At 48.6% G+C, this 26,152-nt stretch overlaps 1 protein-coding gene across 1 annotated transcript; it reads right to left on the bottom strand.

The window, feature by feature from the left end:
* Positions 1-541: 541 nt before the first annotated feature.
* On the bottom strand, positions 542-20,483 carry LOC104373080 (SLAIN motif-containing protein-like). Its single transcript, XM_086619545.1, has 8 exons — positions 19,774-20,483; positions 13,350-13,486; positions 10,212-10,361; positions 6,192-6,332; positions 3,055-3,372; positions 2,681-2,818; positions 2,235-2,553; positions 542-714 (listed from the first exon to the last, which is right to left on the bottom strand). Exons 1-8 carry the CDS (start codon positions 20,481-20,483, stop codon positions 648-650), a joined length of 1,980 nt encoding a protein of 659 aa, XP_086475671.1. The 3' UTR covers positions 542-647.
* Positions 20,484-26,152: the final 5,669 nt, after the last annotated feature.

The raw sequence follows: 26,152 nt of genomic DNA, 5'->3' as shown, positions 1-26,152 counted from the left end.
ATTGTGTACCGCTCCCTCACTGGTGAACCGTGATGCACACACTCGAATACAACAGCTTGAAGTGTACTACAGTTATAAAAACTTGCTTCATCTTCTAGAACAAACAATAAAAAGTAGCAGAAATACATTCTATACAGAAGTAAAAAAAAAAAACCAAACAAAAAAAAAACCCCAAACAGTTGAGTTTCAGACAAATATTAGAGTACATCAGGTTGAATTTAAAAAGTCTCACCTTCTAACATCTAGATAACTATTCCTACTCTCCCCCAGCTGGTGACACACCACAGCACAGCCCACAGCTGCTTTCTGGCACAGGCAGGACAACCAGCAGCCTTTCTGAGCGAGCATCCTCAGGAGCAGGTTGTGCAAGGAGTTGTTTGGTGACAAACCTTCCGCAGGGCTGCAAGTGGAGGTTTGTAGGGAATAAGGCTCTTTTCAGTCTTCAGGTGAAGACTCGTATTTCAGTACCGTTTTGACCCGAGGAACTGGTGAAGCAGTTGTCTGTTCCACCTCTGGGCAGAAGAGCAGGTGGTGAGGAGCGTTTGCCTTCCGGAGGAGAGGAGCTATGTACAGCAGGTCGCTCGTGGTCCCACTTCGAACAAGGTCCTCACGCCCAGCCAGCTGGGCTCTGCCCCACGGGGGGGCTGTCAGTAGCACCCATCCTTCCACGAATCGTCCTCGGTGGCCTGAGCAGTCTGTGCTGACTGAAGGAATCTGGTTTGGGAGTCAAAACAACAAAAAAAAGTCACAAAACAGCTACAAGAAGCAAAGCCCCCAGTAATCCGTGGAGGTAGGCAGGAACCCTTGTTTGAGGGTTCAGTTTATGCTGAGCTTCTCCAACATCTGTCTTCTGACAATGGCAGCATCTGCCTTGGGTAACTGCTGTGGTCACACACACGCAGCTCGTGCATCCCACGTGCCAGGGCACCAGCACGACAGCAGCAGCAATTCCAGGCAGTTTCGGGAAACTGAGTATTGCTGGGTGCTTAGTGGCATAGTTACCCTGCTCTGCTAAAAGCTATTAACACTGTTGAGGGTTTTTCCCATGACCGAGTCCAAGAAAAATATTTTTCCCTGCAAATATGACTAAACGCATGAAAAATAATCAGGTTTTTAATTTGTAGTAGTACTCGTATTACGTATGAGTTTAAAAATTCCCAGCTTTTTTTTTTTTTCAAAGTAAGGAGATACAATTCCATTTATTGAAGGCTACAATGGGACTCCAAAAATGAAAAAAATACTGATCACTTACTAGTAAGATACTGAATCACAAAAGTTCATAGATCATAAAAAAGTTCACACTACAATTCTACTGCAAATAGCTGGAAAAAGTAGCTTTTGGCAATTTGGTAGTGGATTTACTACACACAAAAACAGAGCAGCTGCTTTAGGTCAATGGGATAAGATCCTGCTTTGCTCAAGCAGTGCCAGGCAGTTGTTAACAGCATCTCGGGGGCCTTATTTCAAGAGATTGACTGTGTTCCAACTAAATAACTTGCTTTAGACTATCTAGAAACTTCAGATATCCACTAAATATTTAGGAAGCTAACCATAAAAGCTAAAAGCTAGAAATAAATGTTAAAAAAGAAAAGGTCCAAAGACCCATTGCAGCTTTCTGGATTAAGAAGTGGCCTCTAAATCAGTTCAGACTTGTGCAACAAGAACAAAAATTCTTAAGTTTTTTGGAAACAATTGTACACGCTCTGCTTTCGCCCCGTTAGGAGAAGTCCCTGTAAGGATACAGAATCCTGCTTAAGCCAGGCCCTGTTAATTTGTCCTGCTTTTCAAACCCTTCTGAAGACTCCTTAGGCCTTGGACAGTGCCCACCCAGAGTCCTAACTGAAGAGAAAGGAAGGAAATAAAAACCACACTGATTTTACCAGTAGCAAAGTCAAAGAGGTGCCAAAGTAGGACATCTGGGAAGATGATATTAGCAGTAAAGAGGGTTTATTAGTCCTTTGGAAGAGTTTTCCCCTTCCCAAAAACAGACGTAGGCACCAAATAAGTATGTGCCACGAAGCTAATTTCTTACAGAAATGCCTCTTCGTTTTCCTGGATAATTAACTTGGTTTAAAAAAAAGTATTTATTTTTTTGAACAGACACAATACTGCAGGGTTTGGTCGCAGACCGCGTGGTGCCAAGGGGTACCTCACCCAGAGGTGACCACAACTTTATAAAAAGTGTTTCCAAAATGTGAAATAAAGTCCGTGAGGCTTGGAAGTCTCACACTTACCTCCTGGACGGCGGCGTCGGCTTGCCCTTGGGCACCGCGATTGCTCCGAGGGACGCGCGTGCTTTAACGGGGGAATTCTTTGCCACAGAGACCAAGTTACTGGTTCTGGTGGTGCAACTGCTACTGGAAGAGCCCGTGCTGAGCGAGGACGCCTGTGGTTTCCGAACTCCACCAGCAGCACTTGTGTAACTGGTGGCTTTCACCGGCTGCCTGGGCGTTAGCAGAGAGTTTGTGCAGGACGCGGCTTTCACGGGCTGTCGCGCCGGTAAAGGAGACTGCCCGGCACTGGGGGAATACCTGAGCTTACTGGGAGCCAGACCTAGAAACGGGGTAACAAAAGAAAAAAAATAACCCAGGTGGCACGAGTATTTCTGGAACGCTTCAGGACACTGGGGCTTTCAAGGGCCTGGGGTTTGGTCGGGTCACTTAGGTGACACCGCACTGACCTGCTGACCGTTGCTGAGTTCTTGGAATTCGACTGTTTGGCACCTGCAGATCCGACTCCAGGCTCCGACTGCTCCTCACGGACTCCAGAGCTCGAAGGCTTGTCCTGGCCAGGTTGGGCATGCTGTGCCGCATCTCCTCTGAAACCAAGAGCAAATTCTCTGTTTGCTGCTTCTGCTAGCGACGGAGACGCGTGATAATTGTGATTATTTTATTTTAAAAGTGATGGTTTAGACAATCTCTTGGAAAACGCAGGCACGTGGAAGCAGGCAAGCGTGTAACCGATTCCCAGCTCCCATTAATAACAGGGCTTTTTGGACATGTACATGTCCCAGTTGTTCTCCTTGCCTGGCATCAAAAGCTCACCACTAGTTACCTTCGCTGCTGGCGTACTTGAGCCGGTCGGGCATGGGGCTCTGCACGGATCTCCGCGGGGGCCGGATCCGGGACGCCGCCGACCTGCCGTAGTCGGCGCTGGAAGAAGGGGACTGGCACCGGGGCGAGCTGAGCGGGGACGGGGAGTATCTGTGAGCGCTGCGGTACGACAGGGAACAGTCGTAATCGTCCTCGTCCTCCAGGCTGTAGGCGTCGAACTCCTGGTCGCTGTAGGTGCCTCTCCGCAGGGAGTGCAGGGAGGCGCTGGAGCTGCGGCGCGACACGGACGCGGAGCTGGAGGCGCAGTCCTGGCGGAGGCCTGGAGACAGAGGGCATCACCACGCTTCGACACACAAACTCCTTACCCGGCTGCCACACGGATCCAGAAGCAACGCTTTTACCAGGGATCCGTTTCCCCTTGGAAGCAGAGCCCAGTTCATAACGCCCTTTGCTGAGGATGCTCACAGCTTATGGAATCTCCGAAGCGGAGCAGTGTCCCCCATTTCAGTGCCGTTCCATTAGAGCAAAGAGTTAATATTCAGTCTGGCCTGAATTACTCCTGATGTCCCCCACACCAGCAGCTGTGACTGGGGACTCCATCCTGCCACGCTCCCTTAGGAGAACTGGCTGCAGGAGCCTCATAGAATCATAGAATGGTTAGGGCTGGAAGGGACCTTCAAAGGTCATCTAGTCCAACCCCCCTGCAAGGAACAGGGATATCTCCAACTAGATCAGGTTGCTCAGGGCCTCGTCCAACCTGGCCTTGAACGTCTCCAGGGATGGAGCATCCACCGATTTTTTAGTTCAACTAATTGCACACCCACCAGCACGTCAACAGGTGGAAACAAAGATCTGAACCTCCAAAAAAACCCACCTGTTTTTATGGGCACCTGCAGTGCCTCTGGCTGGTTTATTTACAGGTCCTCCCCCAACTTGCACCTTTGTTTGAGCCTTCTTGTCCCACAAAACACAAGCAACTTCTTAACCAAGAACCAATTTAGCAAACTGGTTGAAGGGGCTGTGAGAAAGGCACCAGTTGAGGTTCTGAAACACCCTCTTCGCAGCACACTCCCTTCACTGCAGGCATTCAAAGAAAAAGCAAGTGCTCCCCACTCTTCTCCCTTCGCAACGCAAACGTGAAAAGCTTCCATCGTTCTGAGGATAAAGCCTTTTCATATTTCACTGTAAACTTTGTCATGTGACAGGATTTCCTTCACATTTTCTTGAACAAAGTGCAAGAAAATATTGAAGTTCAGAAAAAGGCCATTTTATTCATTTTATTCATGAATAAATAATCAAATTATTCATGAATAATAATTATATAAATAAATAAATTTATACGAATTATTATTTATTATTCATTTTATTTATTTAATTTATTTTATTAAAAGGCTTTATTCACTTTAATACGACTTTTCCTCGGGTCTATGTTTATGTCTTTTGCTCTCTTTGGTCTCATATTCCAAATTCCTGGCTCACAGTATTTTTTTAAATTTATAAAGGCACAGGACTAAAACTAAGTAAATGTTCTCCAAAAGAAAAACAGAGAACGTCATTCTCCAGTTCCTGTAAATCGAATTAATGATTAATTTGCACAGAAAAAAACTGATCCAACCGCCCTGTTCCACCTTGATCTTCAATTAGGACTCCATCCAAATCACACTGAAGTCAGCAGGAAGTTCACCAATGATTTAATGGGAACTGGAGCGGGGCCCTGACGTCCCCCCACGCTGGGACACGGACGTGGTTTGGGCTGAAGTGACATTTGCAGAGCTGCCTCTGAGCACTTTTACCAGAGCAAAAGCTCAGTTGTAATGTCAGCTCTTTCAGTCCTAGTACTCTTGAACGCTTGGTTTGACCCAGCAGAGCAGTGAAACTCGACTTGCCCCTTCTGTGGAATCAACCCCTGGTAAGGTTGAGTCCCCTAACAGGATTTCGGGGCACAGCTGGGCAGCCTGCTCGGAAAACCAAAAAATTTACAAGCAAAACACGTTGCTGGGTTATTTTTTCGGCTGGATCGGTTCCCCGAACCCAGACCCCACGCAGTCACCCAGCTGCTTGCGTTTGCTCGGGTGACGGGACAGCAACCAGACCTGCAGCTGAGCTGCTGCTCCTCAAACTGCCACCACTGTGACCGAGTCACTCGTGAAGCTTCACCCGTGCTCCGGGGACAACCTGGGCTGAGCGTTCCCCAGTACTACAGGGCACTCACACATTATGAGCTTCTCATGCTGGTGGGTGAGAAGCTCACCATGAGCCGGCACCGTGCGCTGGCAGCCCAGAAAGCCACCCGTGTCCTGGGCTGCATCCAGAGCAGGGTGGGCAGCAGGGCGAGGGGGGGGATTCTGCCCCTCTGCTCTGCTCTCCTGAGACCCCACCTGGAATACTGTGTTCAGCTCTGGAGTCCCCCACACCAGAAGGACATGGAGCTGCTGGAGCGGGTCCAGAGGAGGCCACGGAGATGATCCGAGGGCTGGAGCACCTCTGCTCTGGAGACAGGCTGAGAGAGTTGGGGCTGTTCAGCCTGGAGAAGAGGAGGCTCCGGGGTGATCTTATAGCAGCCTCCCAGTGCCTAAAGGGGCTACAGGAAAGCTGGAGAGGGGCTTTTTACAAGGGTGTGTAGTGATAGGACAAGGGGCAATGGATTCAAACTGAAAGAGGGGAGATTTAGGTTAGATATAAGAAAGAAATTCTTTACATTGAGGGTGGTGAGGCACTGGAACAGGTTGCCCAGAGAAGTTGTGGCTGCCCCATCCCTGGAGGTGTTCAAGGCCAGGTTGGATGAGGCTTTGGGCAACCTGGTGTAGTGGAAGGTGTCCCTGCCCCTGGCAGGGGGGTTGGAACTGGATGATCTTTGAGGTCCCTTCCAACCCAAACCATTCCATGATTCTATGATTTAACCAAGTGGGGGTTTGGGTCGTGCTTACAGACTGTCCTCTGCTTTAAGGTGTTATTTTGAGAATGTCACACAACTGCTGAGCTCGAGTGGCAGTCTGGGTCAGTGAATCACCAACATTTCAATCTATTAAATCCTTTTTTTTTTTGCTGGGGAGACCAGGAAGAGAAGAACAGTTGGGACCCACCCACGTTTCTCTCCAGTCCTAAAAGCGTAACACAAAGGAGATGGCTGTCACCTACTTTCTTCCTGAAGCCGTGCCATAACCTGGACATCGGTCAAGTCCTGCAGCTTGTACCCCATGGAGATGGAGTCATCGGACGTACTCAGCTCACTGTCCACGGACGACTGCGAGCTCAGCGCGGAATGCATGCTCAGGTAACCTGGGGGAGGGAGGAACACAGAAACCATTCAGACATCCACAGAAACCATTCAGACATCCACAGAAACCATTCAGACATCCACAAAAACCATTCAGACATCCACAAAAACCATTCAGACATCCACACAGGACACAAGAACGAGCAGCAGAGTATCTACTCCAGTAAGGAAATCTGTGAAGTTGAGGCATGGCTGCTAGAAATAATTAAGGAGTTAGAAAGGACTCGAGAGCACAGTGCTCAGTATTTTAACCTGCAGTAAGAGGCAGAGAGTCTTTGTGCAGGGAACAAACTGTGGACTTCTGTCCAGAGGTGACACAGGGATGCTTGGAAATGTTGAGCTTGGAAATGCACTTGAAAAGGTCAGCATTATTTCTGTGTGTTTTGAGAAAGGGGCAGCTATGGATCCAAATATTAAGCAGCAAAGTTACAGAAAGTGCTTGCCAGGATGCTGGTGAGCAATCACAGGAGTGAAAGGACCCAAATGGCTTTCAGAGTACAGCACCTCACACATCCGTCGTGCAATCTGCTTATGCAAAACAGAGTTTACACTAGATTGCCTCCTCCCCATTCCTGAGGTTTATCCATTTTTATTTTGTCCTCTCACCATAAACCAAACTCTCTCTTACAGGGAAGGACACGGCTTGTTCATGCAGCAGGCCAGAAAAAGTAAAGTGGAAGGATCTTTCCACCAGGGTTTTTCCATAAGTCAGGCATTAGGAAGAGCAACACATAATTTTCCTTTTGAAGAATAATAGTAATAATATCATCACAATCACCATGGCCTGAAGTCAAGCCAGTCAGTATTTTCCATGGCATGAAAGTACAGCTCCTTGCTACGGAGACAGCGAGATGAGACCGAGCCCTGTAAGTTTGGGGTTACACTGCTGCTCGTCCTTCCCACCTGGGAGGCTTGTAAACGGTGCTGTGCACAGAAACGTGGTGTCACAACAGCCTTGGCGTGCCTGTTACTGCAGGAAGGCCACGTGTCCCCTGGCAGCCCCTTATCTCCACCTGCAGCTGGCAGTGATGGGACAACCTTGCCACCATTCCGGCAACGCTGATTTTGGCTCCGTTTTGGCACACCTCCATCTCCTTTTCCCGTTTTGGAAACACCATACTGCTTTGCATCCAGAAAACCAAACCAAAAAACATGGCTGGAAAGATTTCTGGAAACACAGAAGGCTTAGTGGATGTAAAACCTCTGCACGGCTACGGGTTACAAAATCCCTGACGTGCTCCGAGCGTGACCACCCCTCGAACACAGATGCATAAGGCCATAAACTTACAGAGCTGTTTTAGGAAAGAGTACATCATTACCTTCAATAATTCCAAGACAAGGTTGCAATTAGTACTATAGAGATTTAGATCCACCAAAAAAACCCACAAAAACCCGACATGATTTGTCAGAAGATCAGCTAAACCAGCAGACATGCAAGAGCCTAAGAGCACTTAACATCACTTTCAGCTGCAGCAGGCTTAAGAAATACAAATCCTGCTCAAGCAGGGATTTGAGATCAGCACTTAGGAAAAAAAAAGCAACAAGTGGGCTGGAGCACACCAGCCAACACATCAAGAACACCCGTCAGCCCCCCAAAGCATCTATATGATGTCAGTCACCATTGACTTTCACACTTTTGCCTGCTGCGTTCCAAGAAGTCTTGAAGGCAGCACATCCACTGAATAACTCAACAATGACACCAGAAATAAATCTTGTCTGTTCTCCACAAAACACCTAAAACCCACTGCTGAGCAACCTTTCAAACAACGGTGAATTCCAGTCAGGCAGAAAAAAAACCCAGCAGGTTCCCAACGTTATTTCTTCAACCAGTTCCGAAAAGCCGTCGCTGATGACGTGGAAAACACACCTTTGAAGTCCAGGCGTAACCCAAATTTCTTAGGTGGATGTTGAGGAACGTGGTTTGTAGCAGTAATTCACATTCCTCACCTGAAAAGGCAAAAAGTTTCTCCAGTTCCAGGACGCCCAAACAACGCAGCGCCAGAAGCGTGACTGCCGTGGACGGGGGGTGTAAGGGGGGGGGTTACACAACCACACGCTCCCGGACTCTCCAGCATCAGGACTGCACTGCTGGGTAACATCATCCCATTTCTGCCCTGCTGGTGTCAGGAAAAGACACTGGAAGCAGCTGAAACAGAGCCAAGGTGAGAGCAGGGATCGCACCTGTAGGAGGCACTACGAGGAGGAAGCACGGGTGTCCTGCTGGAACTGACACCTTGAATACCAAAAGGTGTATTTTTGAGGCAGCTGTGTGCTGAATACAGCTTTTTAAAAAGTTCCCAATTCAGTTGCGTGTGTTGAGTTGGGTTGTTGTGTTTCCAGGGTTGGGGGGGGAAGAAAAACCTTCACGTTCCTTCATCAGCAAAAACTGCTGCGGCTCCACACCGCGAGACAAACTGGTTATGGTCTGCATTATAGAAACTTCAAAATAAATACTCCACATCTGGATTTTGTAAAAGGGTTTTTTTTGTTTAGTTTTTAAGAGAAGTTACCGTTAAACGTTTTTCACTTGAACCGTAAGGAAGCTCCATTTTTCTTAGAAATAAAATTAGATTCGAGTCCATCAGGCTGACAGTGAACTTGAAACTCCCGTTAGCGCTCACGCGAAGGGAACTCCCGTGGGTTATCCCACACGGACAAAACCTGCTCTACATTTGGCTTTTTATTTGGAAGCCCTGACAGCTTCAGCAGGTTTGCAGAGTGAACGAAGCAGTCCGAAGGTGCACAGACACTTCGGGTTCCCACAGAAGCAGCTACCGATGTGTGAACCCAAAGGTGCTCAGACATCTAGATTGCCAACCAGCCTCATACAAAAACCAAGAAATTGATGGAGAGATTTTTCCCTGCAGAATTCTGCTTGTGAAAATACCCAGTCCTACGTGCACCCTTTTGTTTGCAAAAGGGGGATAAGGGTTAATTTCTATTTACGGCAGAAAACCAGCAGATCTCAAAAGCATGCCTGCAGCTGGGAAAAACATCCTTACAAAAGAAGAAGTTCACTTAAAGTTTCAAGCCAGAAACTGTTAAACATGCTTCATCTTTTTAAACATGCAAATTAGGATATAGCAACTTCCAAAAAGAAAACCCCAACAAACCAAGACTCCTTTGCTAACGAAGCCAAGAGGCAAAGCGTTTGTCCTCGGACACGGAGCACGAACCGCCCCACGGACAAACGAGGCTCCTGGAAGAGCCTACGTGGAGTCCTCAGGCTGCAGCTTCAGTGCAAAGGCAGAGATGAGGCCAAGTCATTCAGGAGAAGCTTCATCATCATACCTACGAGTACAGGTGTATATATAGCACATAGAGCATCCAACAGTGCATATAGTACCACAACCCATTAAGTGTGATGGAAGCTTTTGTTCCGGTGTTTAGCTGCCCCCTCAGCCAATTTAAAGGCAGATCCTGGAGACCCCACCTTTTATCTTAAAGCATAAGGCTTCTTTCTGCTGCCTACAGCAGTCACTTTTTGCTAAAGCAGCTTCACAAACTCTCAAGCCAGACAACTGAACCCCAGTACCTCGATAAAGCGAACACCTACACATGACAACATCATTCAAGAGCAACATCTCCTTTGCCCCGACAGCTGTTTTCTATTTTAAACCTCCTAAAATTAGTACAATTTACAAATGCATAGAGAGAAAGTGACAAAAACAAAAACCACGAAATAACTGCAAGACATTTAGAACGCAAGGAGGTTCTCTCCCACTCAACGGACGAAATCTGGGTGGGTCAACGAGCCAATTAAAAGGGGGAAACCCCCACGGGTGGACTTGCACCTCTTGGCAACTTCTCCCCGTGCCAGCTGGCCACGCTCCTTGCATTTTAAACACCACGGGTCTGCGCTGCTGCACGCCACGCCGTACCTGAGCTGCCACAGGTTAGTAGGGCTTTGTTAGTCGATTTGAGGTGCCCGGGAGAGTTTAGTGCATTGCTACAGGAGCCTGGCTCTGGGTTCAAATTTTGGGCGCTCGGCGATGCCAACGGACTGCAATACAGGTTTTTCCATCTACTGGCTAGAAGGGAAAATACAAAAAAAAAAAAAAAAAGCCGTACAGGTTATCAAATTGTTTTTAAAAACGAAGAGCATGAGATAAAGAAAGGCATTAGGTCAAACACGTTTCAATATCGCACCAGGCATCGGGACGGGGTGGGTGACAAGATGCACGAAGCAAAGCAGCGCCTGTTCCCCTCCTCGCTCTGCCCTTGAACTTGTTTTGTCACTTCTGAGGAATTCCAAGAACAACTACTGACAAACTTGGCTTTAAAGAAGCCATACATTTCTGAAAGTTTCAGTGCTGGTCTTCAAATCTGACTGTTTTCAGCAACATTTGTAACTTCTACACCCCATCTTCATTTTCAAGAACTCCACTGAGCTTCATCTTGACACGTATTATTTTGAATTTTTAATGATGGAATTACAACAGCATTAAACCACAAAAGCTATGCCTTTAGATCAAAAGGAGAGCAAATGAATACAAAAAAACAACTGTCCTGAAATCTTTATTCAGCACGCAGGCTCACAGATGAGTTGGTGAAACCATCGAAAAGAAGCCAGGTAGCAAAATTTAGTGCATCCATGTTACTGAAGCTGGAAATCAGCAGCTCCAACACAAAGGGAATGGCTCAGTCCAGGATCTGTGTCTGTTCAAGGAGCTGCTGAATCGCCCACCAAGCCTTTCCCATTGAGAGAATGGTAGTGAAGAAATAGATATAAATAGTGAATTTATATAGATTCACTATATAAATAGTTTTCTTTTTTATCTCCCCCACAAAGTCAGACTATTTTAGTTAAAAAGCAGTACCAACAAAGACTGATGCGTTTCAGACAAAGCAAAGAGTTAATCAAATGAATCTTCACTCAAACTTTTAAGCGCAGATGGTTTGTAACAGTAAATGAAGTTTGCTCTGAAACTACGTCCAGTTATGTCAAATGAGGAATTTCAAGGCTAAACTCAAAATAAGTCTGATTACCACCAGTGCCAAAACACTCTCAGTATGTAAACTTAAAAACCCGAAAGCCCAAACAAAACAGTGGCCTCTCAGACTTCAAACCACTGAGGTCAAATTGCTCCCAAAACCGACATCAGAACCATTGTGTTCACACAGGGGGCGGGCGGCCAACTCAGACCCACCCGGACCACGACTTTTGGACCAAACTGGGGGTTGTTCAGCGGTGACGACCACCACTGAGCTTCAAAACATCCATCCCCTCAGCAGCTTCACTCTGTCAGACGTTGCCAACCACAGCTTTTGTGTTTAGACGTTGACAGACGGGGCTGCGGCACGTCCTGCTCCGCAACGCTTCTCAGTGATGGGTTGGAAAGAAAATAATAGAATCATAGAATGGTTAGGGCTGGAAGGGACCTTCAAAGGTCATCTAGTCCAACCCCCCTGCAAGGAACAGGGACATCTCCAACTAGATCAGGTTGCTCAGGGCCTCATCCAACCTGGCCTTGAACGTCTCCAGGGATGGAGCATCCACCACCTCTCTGGGCAACCTGTTCCAGTGTTCTACAACTCTCATGGTAAAAAAATTTTTTCCTAATATCCAACCTGAATCTACCTCCCTCTATTTTAAAACCATTACCCCCTGTCCTATCACAACAGGCCCTCCTGAACAGCCTCTCCCCATCTTTCTTGTAGGCCCCCTTGAGGTACTGGAAGACCGCTATAAGGTCACCCCGGAGCCTCCTCTTCTCCAGGCTGAAGAGCCCCAACTCTTTCAGCCTGTTAAAAGAAAGAAAGAAAGAAAATAATAAAGCCTGGTCAGCCCTCCAGCTGCAGGGTAAGCCACAGCTGCCAGGACAGGAGAGCTGTGTGATACAGATGGCTATAAACCACACGGAAGGATTACTGGTCCACTTTGAACTGCTCAGCATCTCGGCTATCAGCAATTCAGCCCAGGGCTCGTTTTGCATACCAAACTGGAGTGCATCTGGGAAAACGAAGGTAGGATGGATTTCCACCAGGTGGATTCCATCTACAGATACGCAGAAACAGAATAACCCTCTCGGTGTTGTAATGAGGCAAACTCTGCACCTATTCTAACGGCACTTACAGCACCGACAGGCTAAAATGGGATTGATCCTTCTGTGATCCAAACCAGGAAAAGAAAAAACCACAAACCTACGGCCTGGAACGGGGGCTGTGGTGGTGACTGTGACTACTGAACAGGATGCTCCCTAGAATTTTTGTTTCAGGCAGATTAAGGACGGGATTTTCCCTCGGTGGGTGAGGAACAGCTGACACAGCCACCACCAAGTGCTTTTAGGGGATGACAAAACTGGGAGAAAAACTAGGTTTCCAAGTGACACCATTTCTTCAAGTTACAGATTTTAATGTTTCATTACTGTAAGCTTTTGGCATCAGAAAACTATTTTACCCACGTAATAATACCAAAGGTAAGACAGAGGGAGAATATTCACCATTAGAAAGACTCGACACTAGAACTTTTTATATAGAAAAAAGCTGCAATAATGGTTTCATGTGATTCTCTTCCCTACTCCCCAGAAGCACGTTTTTTCCTCTAAATATTTTTACATTAAAGATGTTTAAATATATTAAAAAAAATAATCAATTAAGAGTCTGAAAACACTAACATGTTTCAGCATTTAGGCTCTGAACACATCAAAAAAAAACCAGAAAGGAAGGTGGTCAATTTGGCAACTAATTCCAAACACCTGTATTTGCATCTTAAAAACGCAGAGAAGCAGAACATCACCGTGTGGTTTGTTTTGTCCATTCCTGGTGACCAGCACAGTTTTCTTGGTGTTCCCAGAGCCACCTCCTCCCTCCACCAGCTGAGGCATCTCCAACGTGACCCAGGAGCAGGGAGGGATTGACACAAGGACAAACACGGGTACCCGGGGCGCAGCGTTGGAGGCTCCATCCCTGCAGACATTCTCCACTCCAGCAAGCCCAAACTTCACGTCTCCACGTTCCTGCTGCTCTGGGATGTGAAGCCCACCCGTGGCAAGGACAGATGCTCGTGGCTGACCTACCTTGGTCGAGGCGGGTGAGAAGCGTCCGGCAGGTGGCTTCTGTCTCGGCGCTGGGACTCTCCAGCACCTGGCGGCACCAGTGCAAAGCCGAGGCCATTTGCTGGTCCACAGTGGGCTTTTTTGGCGACACGTAGAGCCTTTGCGAGGGGGAACGGAGACAGGAAAAAAAAAACACTCATTAAGCCCAGGCAGCATTTACTAAAGCGTGCCCAACAGCAAGCAATGGGAAAGTTATCCAAACTAAAAACGGGGAAAAAATTAAAGTTTAAGCCGTGTGCTAGGACTCAACCAAAATTTACTCTCACAATAGCAAAATTCGGTTAAAGATGGCTTTGCAGGGATGGCACACAGCCTCTGCACGGCACGGGTCGAGCCTGGGCTGTGGGGACAGCCACCACCACGGCACCCCCGCCTCCCTCGCCACTCCTCTCTCCCAAAACCCATCCCACCACGAAGCCAGGAAGGACCAGGAGGTGGCTCTAACTCCAGACTCGAGCTGAGCTGCTTTCAGAAGCCTGTTGTCTTCTTCTGGTGGACGAGAAGCTCAATATGAGCCGGCAATGTGCTCTTGCGGCCCAGAAGGCCAACCGTGTCCTGGGCTGCATCAAGAGGAGCGTGGCCAGCAGGTCGAGGGAGGTGATTCTCCCCCTCTACTCTGCCCTCGTGAGACCTCACTTGGAGTACTGCGTCCAGTTCTGGAGTCCCCAACATAAGAAGGACATGGACCAGTTGGAGAGGGTCCAGAGGAGGGCCATGAAGATGATAAGAGGGCTGGAGCACCTTTCCTATGAGGACAGGCTGAAAGAGTTGGGGCTGTTCAGCCTGGAGAAGAGGAGGCTCCGGGGTGACCTTATAGCGGTCTTCCAGTACCTCAAGGGGGCCTACAAGAAAGATGGGGAGAGGCTGTTCAGGAGGGCCTGTTGTGATAGGACAGGGGGTAATGGTTTTAAAATAGAGGGAGGTAGGTTCAGGTTGGATATTAGGAAAAAATTTTTTACTATGAGAGTGGTAGAACACTGGAACAGGTTGCCCAGAGAGGTGGTGGATGCTCCATCCCTGGAGACGTTCAAGGCCAGGTTGGACAAGGCCCTGAGCAACCTGATCTAGTTGGAGATATCCCTGTTCCTTGCAGGGGGGTTGGACTAGATGACCTTTGAAGGTCCCTTCCAGCCCTAACCATTCTATGATTCTATGATTCTGCTTTTGTTAGAAACCCCACGGCTCGGGACACTGCACCTCCTGCACCGCAGGCAGCCGCCCCCTGAGACACGGGACGAACAGGGAGAAGTGTGCCACAGATTTCAGGGCTCAACAATTCAATCCAGAAATCTTCAGACAGTTAGGAAGTATGACTGTATGCTACCTTTCCTTTTTTTTTTTTTAATTGGAATGTCATTTAGTTCTCCTAAAGCCTAAGTTCCTGACAGGGGTAATACACTCAGCGTTGTTCTGCATACACGTACAGGATGAGCCTTATGTACAGATTTAATCATCTTATAGTCTTGGATTCTTTATAACTGATTGTGTGTAAAGTAGAATCTTAACTGCATTTCAGAAGTAGAAAATTTCTCTCAAGAAAGGTCGAAGGGTAAAGGAGCCAGACTGAAAAGCAACTCAAGTACTTTACTGACATACCCCACAGTTCCAGTTTTAAAGTCAAGAAATCCCAACAGGAAGAAAAAAAGCACCCTATATGTTAACATACAAATAGCAACACACTTAAAACTTTCATGAGGGGAAAAACCAGATCAGTGTTGTGTACATATAAAAGTTAAACAGTTTTTAATTCTTGCAGTCGCTTGGAGAACACCAGCCTCGGGCAGAGGGCATCGGGATCTCCATCCACCCGTAGCACGAGAAAGGCAGGAATAGAAACAAAAAGTGCTGCCACTAACAGAATCTGCCCAGAGAGACAAGAAATTTCCTTCATTTAATAAGAATTATACACACCTTACTTTAACTTTAGAGTCCCAGCTAAGGAATCTTAACATGCACACGCTAATATTTCTGTGCTGGAACTGCACCGCTGCACAGAGACACTTAATGCAGCATCCTGGTGAGGCCATTCACAGCATGATGGAAAGGCTTCCAGGGGAGCTCTGGGATGATGAACCTAAGGACCTGCATCTGTGCAGCTTCTGGAAGGTAATCACCTCCAAACTCAGTAAAAAAGCAGAGAGAACATTTTCTGAAGGCAGAAACTTTTTCTGATCTTGTTCTCAAGACCATAAGATTCTTCAAGTTTCTTGCCACTGAATTTGTCCACAATGTAATTTGTTAGAATTACAGGTACCAGAAGAAGAAGAAAACTTCCAACTCTCCAAAACTCTGTAGATCCTGAATACCTTTCTTGAAAGGATGTGCTCCGAGATTAAATCTGGGGGGACGAACGCACAGGAACACACTATGGGACTCTCAGGTCTCCTATCCACAAAGCAACGTTTGGCTAAAATAAAACATACAAACAACTGAGATGATGTACTGGCATCAAAGTGCCCATCTAACCTGTCACCCTGTCTCCTGGTAAGGACAAGTCTGGAAACAACCCATCCCAAAGCAGTGCTGATGCAGACGGCGGTCCTGGACCGCCACGGCTCGGCGACTTGGGGCTGTCAGATGGAGCATCTCCCTCTCAAACAGCATTTGTCAGCAGAGCCTGACAAATCTAATCCCTTTTTTGGATCCGCAGCTGCTTCCAGCACCCACAGCACCCTACTGCAGTGAGTCACCTGCTCTTTACTCTGGATATTGTCTGGTTCCTGGGGGACGGGATACAGGTGGCAGGTAATTATTCTCTGCTGCTCTTGACACATCACTCATGACTTCACAGATCTTAATATTACTCCTGCCCTGGCCAGACCCATCTTTTTCAGAGTGTAGAGATTCAGCCTCTTTAGGCATGTCTCTTGCAGAAGCTTTTTCGTACCAAGCTTTACACAAAACCACATGCAAATAAAAAAAGAAAAAAAATCCAAAAGCTAATTTGTTATTGACAAAATAAACGCTGAGAAACGTGAACACAAATACCCCTTTCATGAAGGAGCCCACGAGCACAACTTGCTGCACTTGTGCACAGCTGAACGAGCATCACAACCACGTGGAGCCAACAGAACAGAGACAGCAAAGTGCTCGCTCTCTGCATTTATCTTACAGTTAAAAAAAAAATCAAACAAGAAAGAGGCCAACAGCCTCCTTAGGGCAGGTCACGCTGTTCTTCATGTATTTTAGGTTAAGGGAGAAAATCCTGCCCTGCTTCAGGAAGGAGTTGTTCCATCCTGCTCCTTCTAACCGTGTTCCTACCCAGGACTACACCAGCTGAAAATGATAACGCTTGCCTGGTTGCTGGGACCACGTCCCCATGGAGCAGAGAGGCTCCTGCCTCCAGGGTGTCGAGCCCTCAGGAACCTGCCAGGAGACTCCCATTTTTCAGCCCACAACTCTACGGGCAAGAGATGGTCTCACTTGGAATTCCACCACACTCAATTAAGTAAGCACAACTCCATTTTTCAGAGCACTGATGGGCAACTTAAAATTAAAAAAAAAAAAAAAGGAGGAATTTTGGTTTGATTTCAGTGTCAGGTTTACTATTTTCCTTTTTAGTAGCTTTGGGGAAGGGGCACACCATTAAGAAGCAAAAGTCACTTTTTAGCAGGGCAGACACGGGGCTGTGCCCCTGCAGAGCCCGTCCTTCCACCCTGGCTCTGCGGGGGCAACGGCTTCTGCTCCCACCACTCCAGCTCCAGTGCCAAACCCCACACGGCAGGCTTAAGGGAGAAAATTAGGGTTTCCAATTAGGTTTCCAACCCACTCACAAGCCATGGGGCACAAGCACAACACCACAACAGAAATCAGCCCGAGTTTGGACCTGTTCTTAAAACTAGAACGACATGAAGACACAAGGTAAGGCACCTCTTTTCAAGCACCTCCTGCTCCCCACTCCCCGTTTTAAACACTTGCATATCTTAAAAAAAAAAATCAAAAATGAGTTCTTAGTATTCCTCAAAGTATAAAGCATCATCCCCTCTAGTGGAGGATATTAAAGAAAAGGTCAGCAACCAAAAGGACTGGGCTGTTAAAATGCACCAGTTCAGCAGTGACCACAAAAAACAAAGCCACTGTGAATTTCTCAGAAACCACCAAAAACCCCAAGTATCAAAGTACACGCTGTTCCAATATCAGCTACACTTTTATTTCCCAATGTATAATATTAAAAAAAAAAGGATTATAACAACACAGTGAGCTATTTGCTTTGACAAATACACTGCGACACATTGAGATTTTACTTCCATGTGGACAGCACAAAATTCCCCCCAATCAGCAAAGCCACCTTATTAAAGTTGATCCTAAATCCATGCAGCGTGAAGGTGTTCTTTGGTGGTTTTTTTTTTGTTTTTTTTTTCTAAAAAGCCCCTCCTCAACCACTGTTTGCTGGTTATTGCTGATATCTGCCTGGACAGCACGTGGTGGGATGTGCTCACGAAGAGAATTCCGGCTCTCTGGCAGCAAGCACAGCCGTGCACTACTGCCTGTTAATGGTTCCCCACCTCCAGCTTGGCTGAAGAGCTCTAGAACAAGGAGCCACCACAAAAACAGCTTCTTGTGTTACCAGGTTTGTTTGACGAGAGGAAAATAAACCAGAGGGAAGCGACGCAGCACGATCGAAGGTAATTTCTGATAACAGAACCTGCACAAGAGCTCCATAACACCACCTCTACTGAGCTCCTTGGGGTGCCTCTTACCAATCTGTTAGCCTACACCGACCAAATTTGACGGAAACAGAGGTTATCAAACACATGAAGACCCTACAAGGTCTAGCGAGAAGGTACCTGGTGAAGGAAAATGACTTTATCAGCCACCAACTCAAGGAAAAGTTACACTGAAAAGTGTTCACTGCCCGTGTGCATCTCAGACTCCCTCTGGTTTCTTTACTGAGTCACAGAATCACGGAATGGTTAGGGTTGGAAGGGACCTCAAAGATGAGTCAATCTAGTTTGAGGGATCTCTCATGTCACAGGCTGTATAAACAGGAAAATAAAACTAGCCGTTTTCATTAACATGCAAATAAGGAAGCCTGTCTTCCAAATTCAACTTGTTAAATGTGTTCCCTTATTTTTTCACTTTTTTAATTTATTTTTTTTTTTTAAGAAATCTGCTCAAAATGCTGTTTAAGTATATGAAAGAGTCTCAGTGATCAAGTTAGAGGCACTATTTGTGTTTAAAAGAAAGCTTCCAAATGAAAAAAAAAACAAAACACCACCAAACAACCCAAAACCTGACTACCAGCAGAAGTTCAAATCAAACGAGGAGACACTTGTACCACCCACAGCCAGGGGAGGTGCAGGAACGAACCTTCTGAGCATCCAGGAAACGAACACGTAGGAAGAAACTCCACTTTGAAGAACACCTTCTAACTTCATACATTCCTTTCAAAAATGAATGCACACTGAAAAATCAGCCTTCCCTCATTGGTCATCTCAAAAACATCTTCCCCTGTTTTTAATGTCACCTTGAATTTAGACTTGAGCTGACGTCATCACGTAACTGAGCTCCATTCCAACAGCAAACAGAAGTTCACCTTCCCTGATAAAGGCTAATGAATTTTGAGAGTTTAGGGCTTGTTTTGTATCCAGCAGCCACTCTGCAATGCTGCCCTCACTGCTGGATTCATCTCCAGCTACAGGATTTTGAAACACGACTTGCAGATCCCCGAGGCTGTCCTACAAAGTCACAAAATTCAGAACTCCAGGTAAAATCTCCAGTCGCAGCTACTGCATGAGCTGGAATTAGCCTCAAACTTGAGCTGGCTTTGGAAGGGTGAGGGAAATTAATCTGCTGATTTATAAACCAAGTTCTAAACAAGGCTGCTGGGGAAGCAGAGAGTCTACCAGTACGGCCAGTTAAGGATTACACCACGGATCTGTCTCAGATCGTGTCTCTGAACAAAAGGAACAGGTTAACTGGGAAGAACCAGCATCCAGGAAACGGGGATCGTCTGAGACACAGCAAAAGCCACAAATTCCAGACAGTCTCAGTTTCTGTTCTACAAAATTCTTATTTAAATACAGTATTTTACAGTTACGTACAAAGTTGGAAGACTCCACTATCCATTCACCTGTGTGCATTCTACCCAAAGAAACTACGGGGGGAAGGAAGTTCTCCGTGCTTGCTACAGCAGCATCGGGAAGAAAGAGGGAAAGACAAGCCTTACAATTAAACTGATCTTTTTGAAAAAAAATTAGGCTCTGGCACAATATTCTTAAAAATCAGAATAGTCGATAATGAGAACTGCATTCTTGTTGCTAAAAACCAAAGCACTGTATAGAAATCACTTCGTATCCTTAAAAATTCCTGCTCACCCAAACACAGAAACTCCCAAGCGCAGCGGCTTAAGTTCCACGTATCACTGAAGTTCCACCATACGTACCAGCAATGTTCTGCTCCGTCGCAGTCTGCGAGTTCCAACGCGTTCACTTCGTCCAGATCCGTGTCATGCAAAAGACTTTCCAGGTCTCCACGTTTCTCACTGGGCTTTTGTTCATTCATTTTAACGGAGGAATCAACACCTGCAATGACCAAGTCTCCCATAAGCTCCGTGCTACTACTTGTATCCATACGTGAAGAACATCTAACGTTGTCGTTGGGCTTCATGTCCACCTCAGGCACGTTGGAAGACAATTCCCCCGCGGCACTGTTGCAATTATACGGCACTTGGGCATCCAGGTCTTTTTTCAAACAGTCGTTCTCTCCTTCCTCTTTTCTTATTTTGCTTAATTGGTTGCGCAGGTCTGCCATGATTTGCAACTCCTGCTTCTCCGTCATCGCGTTGATGCTGTTATTGATTTCCGTCCCGTTAAGACCAGAGTCATGGTTATCCCCACCGCTCCGGATCTCACTCTGCACGTTTGTCCCCAGCACACTCCTGCTGCTCTTCGTCCTTGGGTGCTGATTCTCCATCTCCAGCCTCCTCATCAGCTCCCGCAGCTTTCGCACCTCCTCCAGCTCCGGGCCCACCTCCTCGGACGCCGGCTCCGTGCCAGGGCCCATGGCAGAGTTCTCCGTTGGGTCTCGTCCTAAGCCGGGCTCCAGAGCGTGATCCTGCTGTATGACCGGGGCATTTCCAGGCACCACCATCATCCAAGCGCACGGGTTCCCTGCAAGACATGAAAAACGTATAAAAGCTCCACAAAGATCCACAATATTTTAAGCAAACTGGAATTAAACACCAAAAATTCTGACTTTTCTAAGTGTGAACTAATTACCTCGGGGTACAAGGTGACCGAATTTAATCAAAATCTATTGAGAAGAACAACTGAAATTAGCAGGAAACATTTCAACAAACACAAACCACTCGTTTTTAACCGCTAGGACGTGCAACTATTGTGCTACAAATCAGACCGTACAAAAAGGAAGCTGATTTAATCACGCACAATAGTTTAGTTTCCATCTGTTTACAAACAAAATATTCCAGAAAAGCACTGATTGAGCAAAGCCAGGAAAGGCAATTAGCGAGGTGCTGGCGTCAGACAACGGCATTAAGAAAATGGCAAAAACATCCTTTGCTCGTTACCAGGTTTATCCTGGAAAAGCAGAAAAAAACAACTCGAAAACGTTTCTGTGTCAACTTCTCCCAAAGACAAGGACGATGACTAACGACAGGAACGGCGGCTGCCGTGGCACACGAAAATAAGCAATAACCAACGTCTTTACTGGTGTATTTTCCCGTTAAAACTGGAAAGAGAGGGGCAAGCTCTCTGACGCAAACGCAGCGAAAACAGAAAAATAAAATAAATGCATCACACTTAGATGACGTTTTCCAATAAGTTCCATAACACGGATCCATCTCGCTGCTTTTCCCATCTAAGTGCCCCTGCTCCCGGCCCAGGGCAGGAGGTGCGGAGCACCATCGCCCGGGCGTTCCGCCTTCCCGAATAACGCCGGAGCCTTTAACCCAGGATTTTACAGCACGGACAGAACAAGGGTTCAGGTTGATTTAAAACTGATTCACGTGACATTTCCGATCCAACGCGGTTCCGAGCTGACTCTTCCCTGAAAAGCCCCTACGTCAGACGCCGCAGCCGATCCAAAGTTTAAAAGATTCGATGCGAGGCCCTGCAACGTTTGAACCCTCATTTTTGTTTTGTGGCTGTAGATGTTCTTTCCCCCTCCCTTTGCTGCCTGAGAACTTCTCCTGCTTTTAAGGCCTAAGTGCCAGCAGGCAGAGGAAACCCCCAAAATCACGTGTCACCCCAAGCACCCAGAGCAAGCGCGGTCGGAAGGACAGACACCCTCTCTACACACCTGAGCATCTCCCTACCACGTGTAACAGCACTAGCTGAGCGTGCTTCCTAAAAAATACAGTTGTGGTTTGGTTTTTTCACTTGACAGGTTGTTTTTTTTTTTTTTTTATTTTGGTCCTCTATGTGTAAGATGACAATTTTAGGCTGATGCTTGAATTACTACCGAAGACGAAGGGTGCGCAGAAGAGCTGGCGGCAGCGCGCTCCAAACACCGCTTTCAAAATCCCGCCTGCAAGATTTTGAAATCCTGGAGCCAGCAGGACACGGGGAAAAAAAAGTTTAATTTGCAGTTACCAAACAACCCGATTCCTACTCATTTGCCCGCTTTGAAAAATCTCCCTGCGCGTGTTCTCACTCCTACGAAATCATCCGGACCAGTAAAGAAACTGCTACGATTTCCAAAGCCGCTGCCCAGTGACTCGCTGAGGATGCACCAGTGGGGAGTTTGGGAGTTTTACTGGCAAAGCAAAGGCAGTGATCCAGGAGGAGGAAGAGCACGGAGATCCCGAGCACCCAGTTCCTCTGCAAGGCTGAGGAGCAGCAAAAAAACCTGCGTTTTCATTCACCGAGGGGGAACAAACAGATTGAAACCGTTCAGCCCTTTCCCACGACCACCGAGTCTAAAACCCCCCAAATAAAGCCGCAGGGATACGGGAGGGGAAAAAATATGAATCTGCAAAACTTCATTTTGTTGTGTGGCGGGCTGGGAAATTAAAAAAAAAAAAAAAAAAAAGAAGAAAGAAAAAAAGGAGGAAGCCCCGTTTCAAGCCGTTACTGTGCCGGAGACAATAATCGGGACTTTTTCAAAAAGACATCCGGGTTTTTACCGGCAGGTGAAGGCTCCGCTCGCCGAGACGCCGCCCGTGTGCCCCCCGCCCCCGGCCGGGCTCCGCCGCCCCCCCGGGCCGCGCCGCAAACCGAGGCGGCCCCGCACCGGCCCCGGGCCCCTCTCCGGGGAGGGGGTTCCCCGCGCCGAGCGCCCGCGGGGCGCTCCCGGGCAGCTCCCGGTGCGCGGGCACGGGCGGGAGGAACCGCGGGAGGCGGAGGGCGGGGGAGAGGGTCGCGGCGGCGCCCGCTGCTGCGGGGAGACCGAGAGGCTGCGGCCCGGGGGGAGCCCCGCGGGCGGAGGGGGGGGGTACCGGGATGCCCTCGCGGGGCGGGACGGGGGCGCGACCCCCGCGGGGGGCTCGGGCGCGGCCAGTCCGGCCAGTCCGTCCGCGCCGGCGCCCCTCGGCCCCTCCCTTCCCCGCCCCCGGTACCTGCCGCGGCCGATGGCGGGTGCGTGGCCGCCCGCTCCGCTCCGCTCCGCTCCGCCGCCGCCGGGAGCCGCTTCGCCAACGGCGGGAGGGACCCGCCGCCACCGCGCGCGCAGCCGGGCCCCGCCCCCTCCCGCGCAGCGCGCGCGCCCCCTGGGCTGGGGAGGGGGAAGCGCCGCCTCTGCGCGTGCGCGGAGGGGGGATTGGGGGGGGGGGGGGGGGGGGGGGGGGGGGTCGGGTCAGACCGTCCGCGCGTCCCCGAGCTCCGGGCGCGCCCCCCCGGCGCTGCCCTCCGCCGCTGTGTGCGCGCACAGCGCAGCGAGCGCTGGGCGAGGGGCTGCGCGCTTTGGCTGGGGTTTTAGTCTTCGGGGGAAGAGCCCTGACTGGGGGGGAACTGGTGAGCGAGGGGGGAAAGGGGGGGGGGTCTCTCCTTGTGCATATGGGCCAGGAAATAAATAAATAAATAATAAATAAATAAAGAGGAGCCGGAACATCCTTTCACATCCTGCTCCGGAACGCGTGTGTTGGACCCAAATACACCCTGGAGCACCCTTTGGTCAGCATTAGGTGTTTCCTCGCAGGTGTCAAGAACAAGTGCCAGGAGCAGAATTTGGTTTTCCCCAGGAGTTGGCCCTGTCTGGGCACGGGGGGTTTTCACACTCAGGGTGGTGGGCTGGGGCTCCAGGCACCCTTTTCCCCCCAGTAACAGCAGGTTTTTAGACCGACCAGACTTAAAATTGTGTGAAGAACATCAGACCACGCGTTTGCTGAACCCACCACCCCCTCCCTCTGAGCACACCCTTTCTCCTTGGTACCGTTTCTTTTCCCTCTCCTTGTCACATCTTCCAAAAAAGCATTTGGGGACTTTAGGGAGAGGTTGTGCCCACGGGCCACCGAGAAGGAGAAAACACCAGGGACCATCGGATCACAGGGCACACAACGGGAGCGCGGGAGCTGAGGCTGTTTATTAGAGCTGCGTGCCGAGGTGAAACAATCGCTACAGGGAAACGCGGTGCCGAGGAGAAACGGATGGACAAATCCTGCTCCCCGTAAGGCCACGGGCCAGCAGGAACTCTGGAATCGGGGAATGAGTTATTTCTGCAGGTTGTCTTCTCAAAGTGCATCCGTAGTTGCAGGCCCATCTGTTGCGGCGTTTTAAACGATCCCTCTCTGACCATGGCAGAACGAGACGTGTAACAGCTGCTGTCCCAGTCATTCCCCACCCTGCTACAGGTACCAGTAAGGAACCACTGGCCGTAGTTTTCAGAAATGGGCAACTTGGGGAGATAAAATGCTTTGTGACCCTCTTCTGTTCAGGAAGTACATTTCTAAATTTATCAAGATGTTGAGACATCTAGGCAGCCAAAATCCGTAGTCATTTTTGAAAAATCACATCTTGTGACTGCTGGTTTTTCAGGGGGTCGTTGGTCCCCTGGTTGTGCCACGCGCACTCAGAACGGAGCTGCCCCACGTCCCAACCTGGATCTTGCCAGTAGCAGAGCTGTTACCACTTTCAGCTGGAGTTCCCCTCCCAGAGTTGCTTCTAAGCTTCTGCCTAGAGTTGGGTTGAATAACTGGTACGGTGGCCTTAAAAAAAGAAAAGCTGAGCAGCACTTGTGCTGTAAAACACCCACTTGCTGAGCTTTTGCAGGCACGCCAGCTCCCACCACTAAGCACGTAAAGATTGTCTAGCTGGTAATGGTCTGCACTGGAGCTTTGGCCATCACCTACTGCCCCATGAGAGCTACTACAGACCTGAGCTGGGTGCTTCGCTTTTGCTCTCCGAGAGAAAACAGTGACTCTATGGACACGCTCGGAGCTGCGCTTTTCGGGCACAGAGGCTGGCTTTCAGGGTTTTTTTTTTTTTTTTCAGCTTTCTCAATCTCTCAGCATCTGAAGTAAGGGCTAAAATGATGCGATTCTGACTTCTAGCAGCTGCTGGAAGTTCAATTTTACGAGCGAGCGTTTGGGACGTAAATAATCTACAACAATAAGAGGCATCACGGCGAGCGCTGGCGAGGTGGGGGGGAAAATTCTGATTCCAGTCGAGCCGAGCTCCTTGTCAGGAGAGGCAACTGAGATCCCTGCTCTCCAACACGCTTTGGATGGCCACGAGACACCGGCCCTCGGAGGCCAGGTTAAACCAGCAGGTGAGAGCCAGCGTTATCTTGCCACGCGGCCGGCAGCCACGCACGCCGCTGCAGCGGCCCACGAGGGAGCAGGCAGGAAAGGGAAATTAAAGCTGACACACAATTAGAGTAAAGTGAGTCTGCAAGTGCTCCTGAAAGCCCATGGAAAGCGAATGGAAATCAGGCAGGAGCTATTTCTAGGCAGAATTTGGGGGTGAGGGAAGCCGAAATAGGCTTTTGCCAAGAACTAAATTCAAGCCCTCCCAAGGATCCAAATTTAGTGTTTAATACTTGTCGTATCTGCTTGCTTTGTGCCAGCTCACACGCACTAAGCTGCAGCCTGATTGCAGAAATGAAAGGAGAAAAAAAAAAAAGGAATCAGAAAAGGTTTCTTGCAATTAGCTTAGCTAAACCTATGGAGCTCTGCCTGACTTTCAACACAGGGAACACTCTGGAATCTTAATGAAATTAAAGACAGGTGGAGCAGCTCAGCACCTTTGGAAAATCAGCCCACTTATCTTTGTAGGTGACACTGCCTGATCCTGTTAGCACGGGCACTTGTCTCCTATGCAGCTGACAGCACTAACGAGCGGGTGTTAAACTCATTCATTGGGATGAGGCAGTGAGAGGGAAAATAACTTGAGGAAAGAGGGGAGCAGGAATTCTGCTATCTTAGCCAGTCAGGAACTGCCAGATCTATTCCGATACGTGCTGCTGAGGACTTTCCACTGGCTGCCTCCTCCAGCTTTGCAAAACCCTGCAAGCAAATAAAGAGAAGGTGAACGCAGGAGCTGGGTACCGCACGGAACGCTCCTTACAGAGGTCAGTGGAGCAGACGAGCGTGCAGGAACGGGACGAGAAATGCCGTCCCGTCACGTTGCATTAAGAGGCGAACAAAGCCGCCGCACACGCAGCGAGGCAGGTCCCCTGTCCCTCCTCTCCATCGTGAGGCAGAGCGGGGAAAGGAGGTCCCTCGTTACAATCTCGGCGCAGTGGCAGGGTTTCTGGTTGCCACCGTGGTGACTCCTGCCCCATCCAGCTCATCAGACAAAACAAAGCCATATCCAGCCCACTCCCCTATTGATTTGCTGACAGGGCGTACACCTCTTCGGTTTTCCCAG

This window comes from Tauraco erythrolophus, chromosome 13 (genome assembly GCF_009769465.1).
Source record: "Tauraco erythrolophus isolate bTauEry1 chromosome 13, bTauEry1.pri, whole genome shotgun sequence".
Lineage (NCBI taxonomy): Eukaryota > Metazoa > Chordata > Aves > Musophagiformes > Musophagidae > Tauraco > Tauraco erythrolophus.
This window is presented reverse-complemented; position numbering and strand designations above follow the sequence as displayed.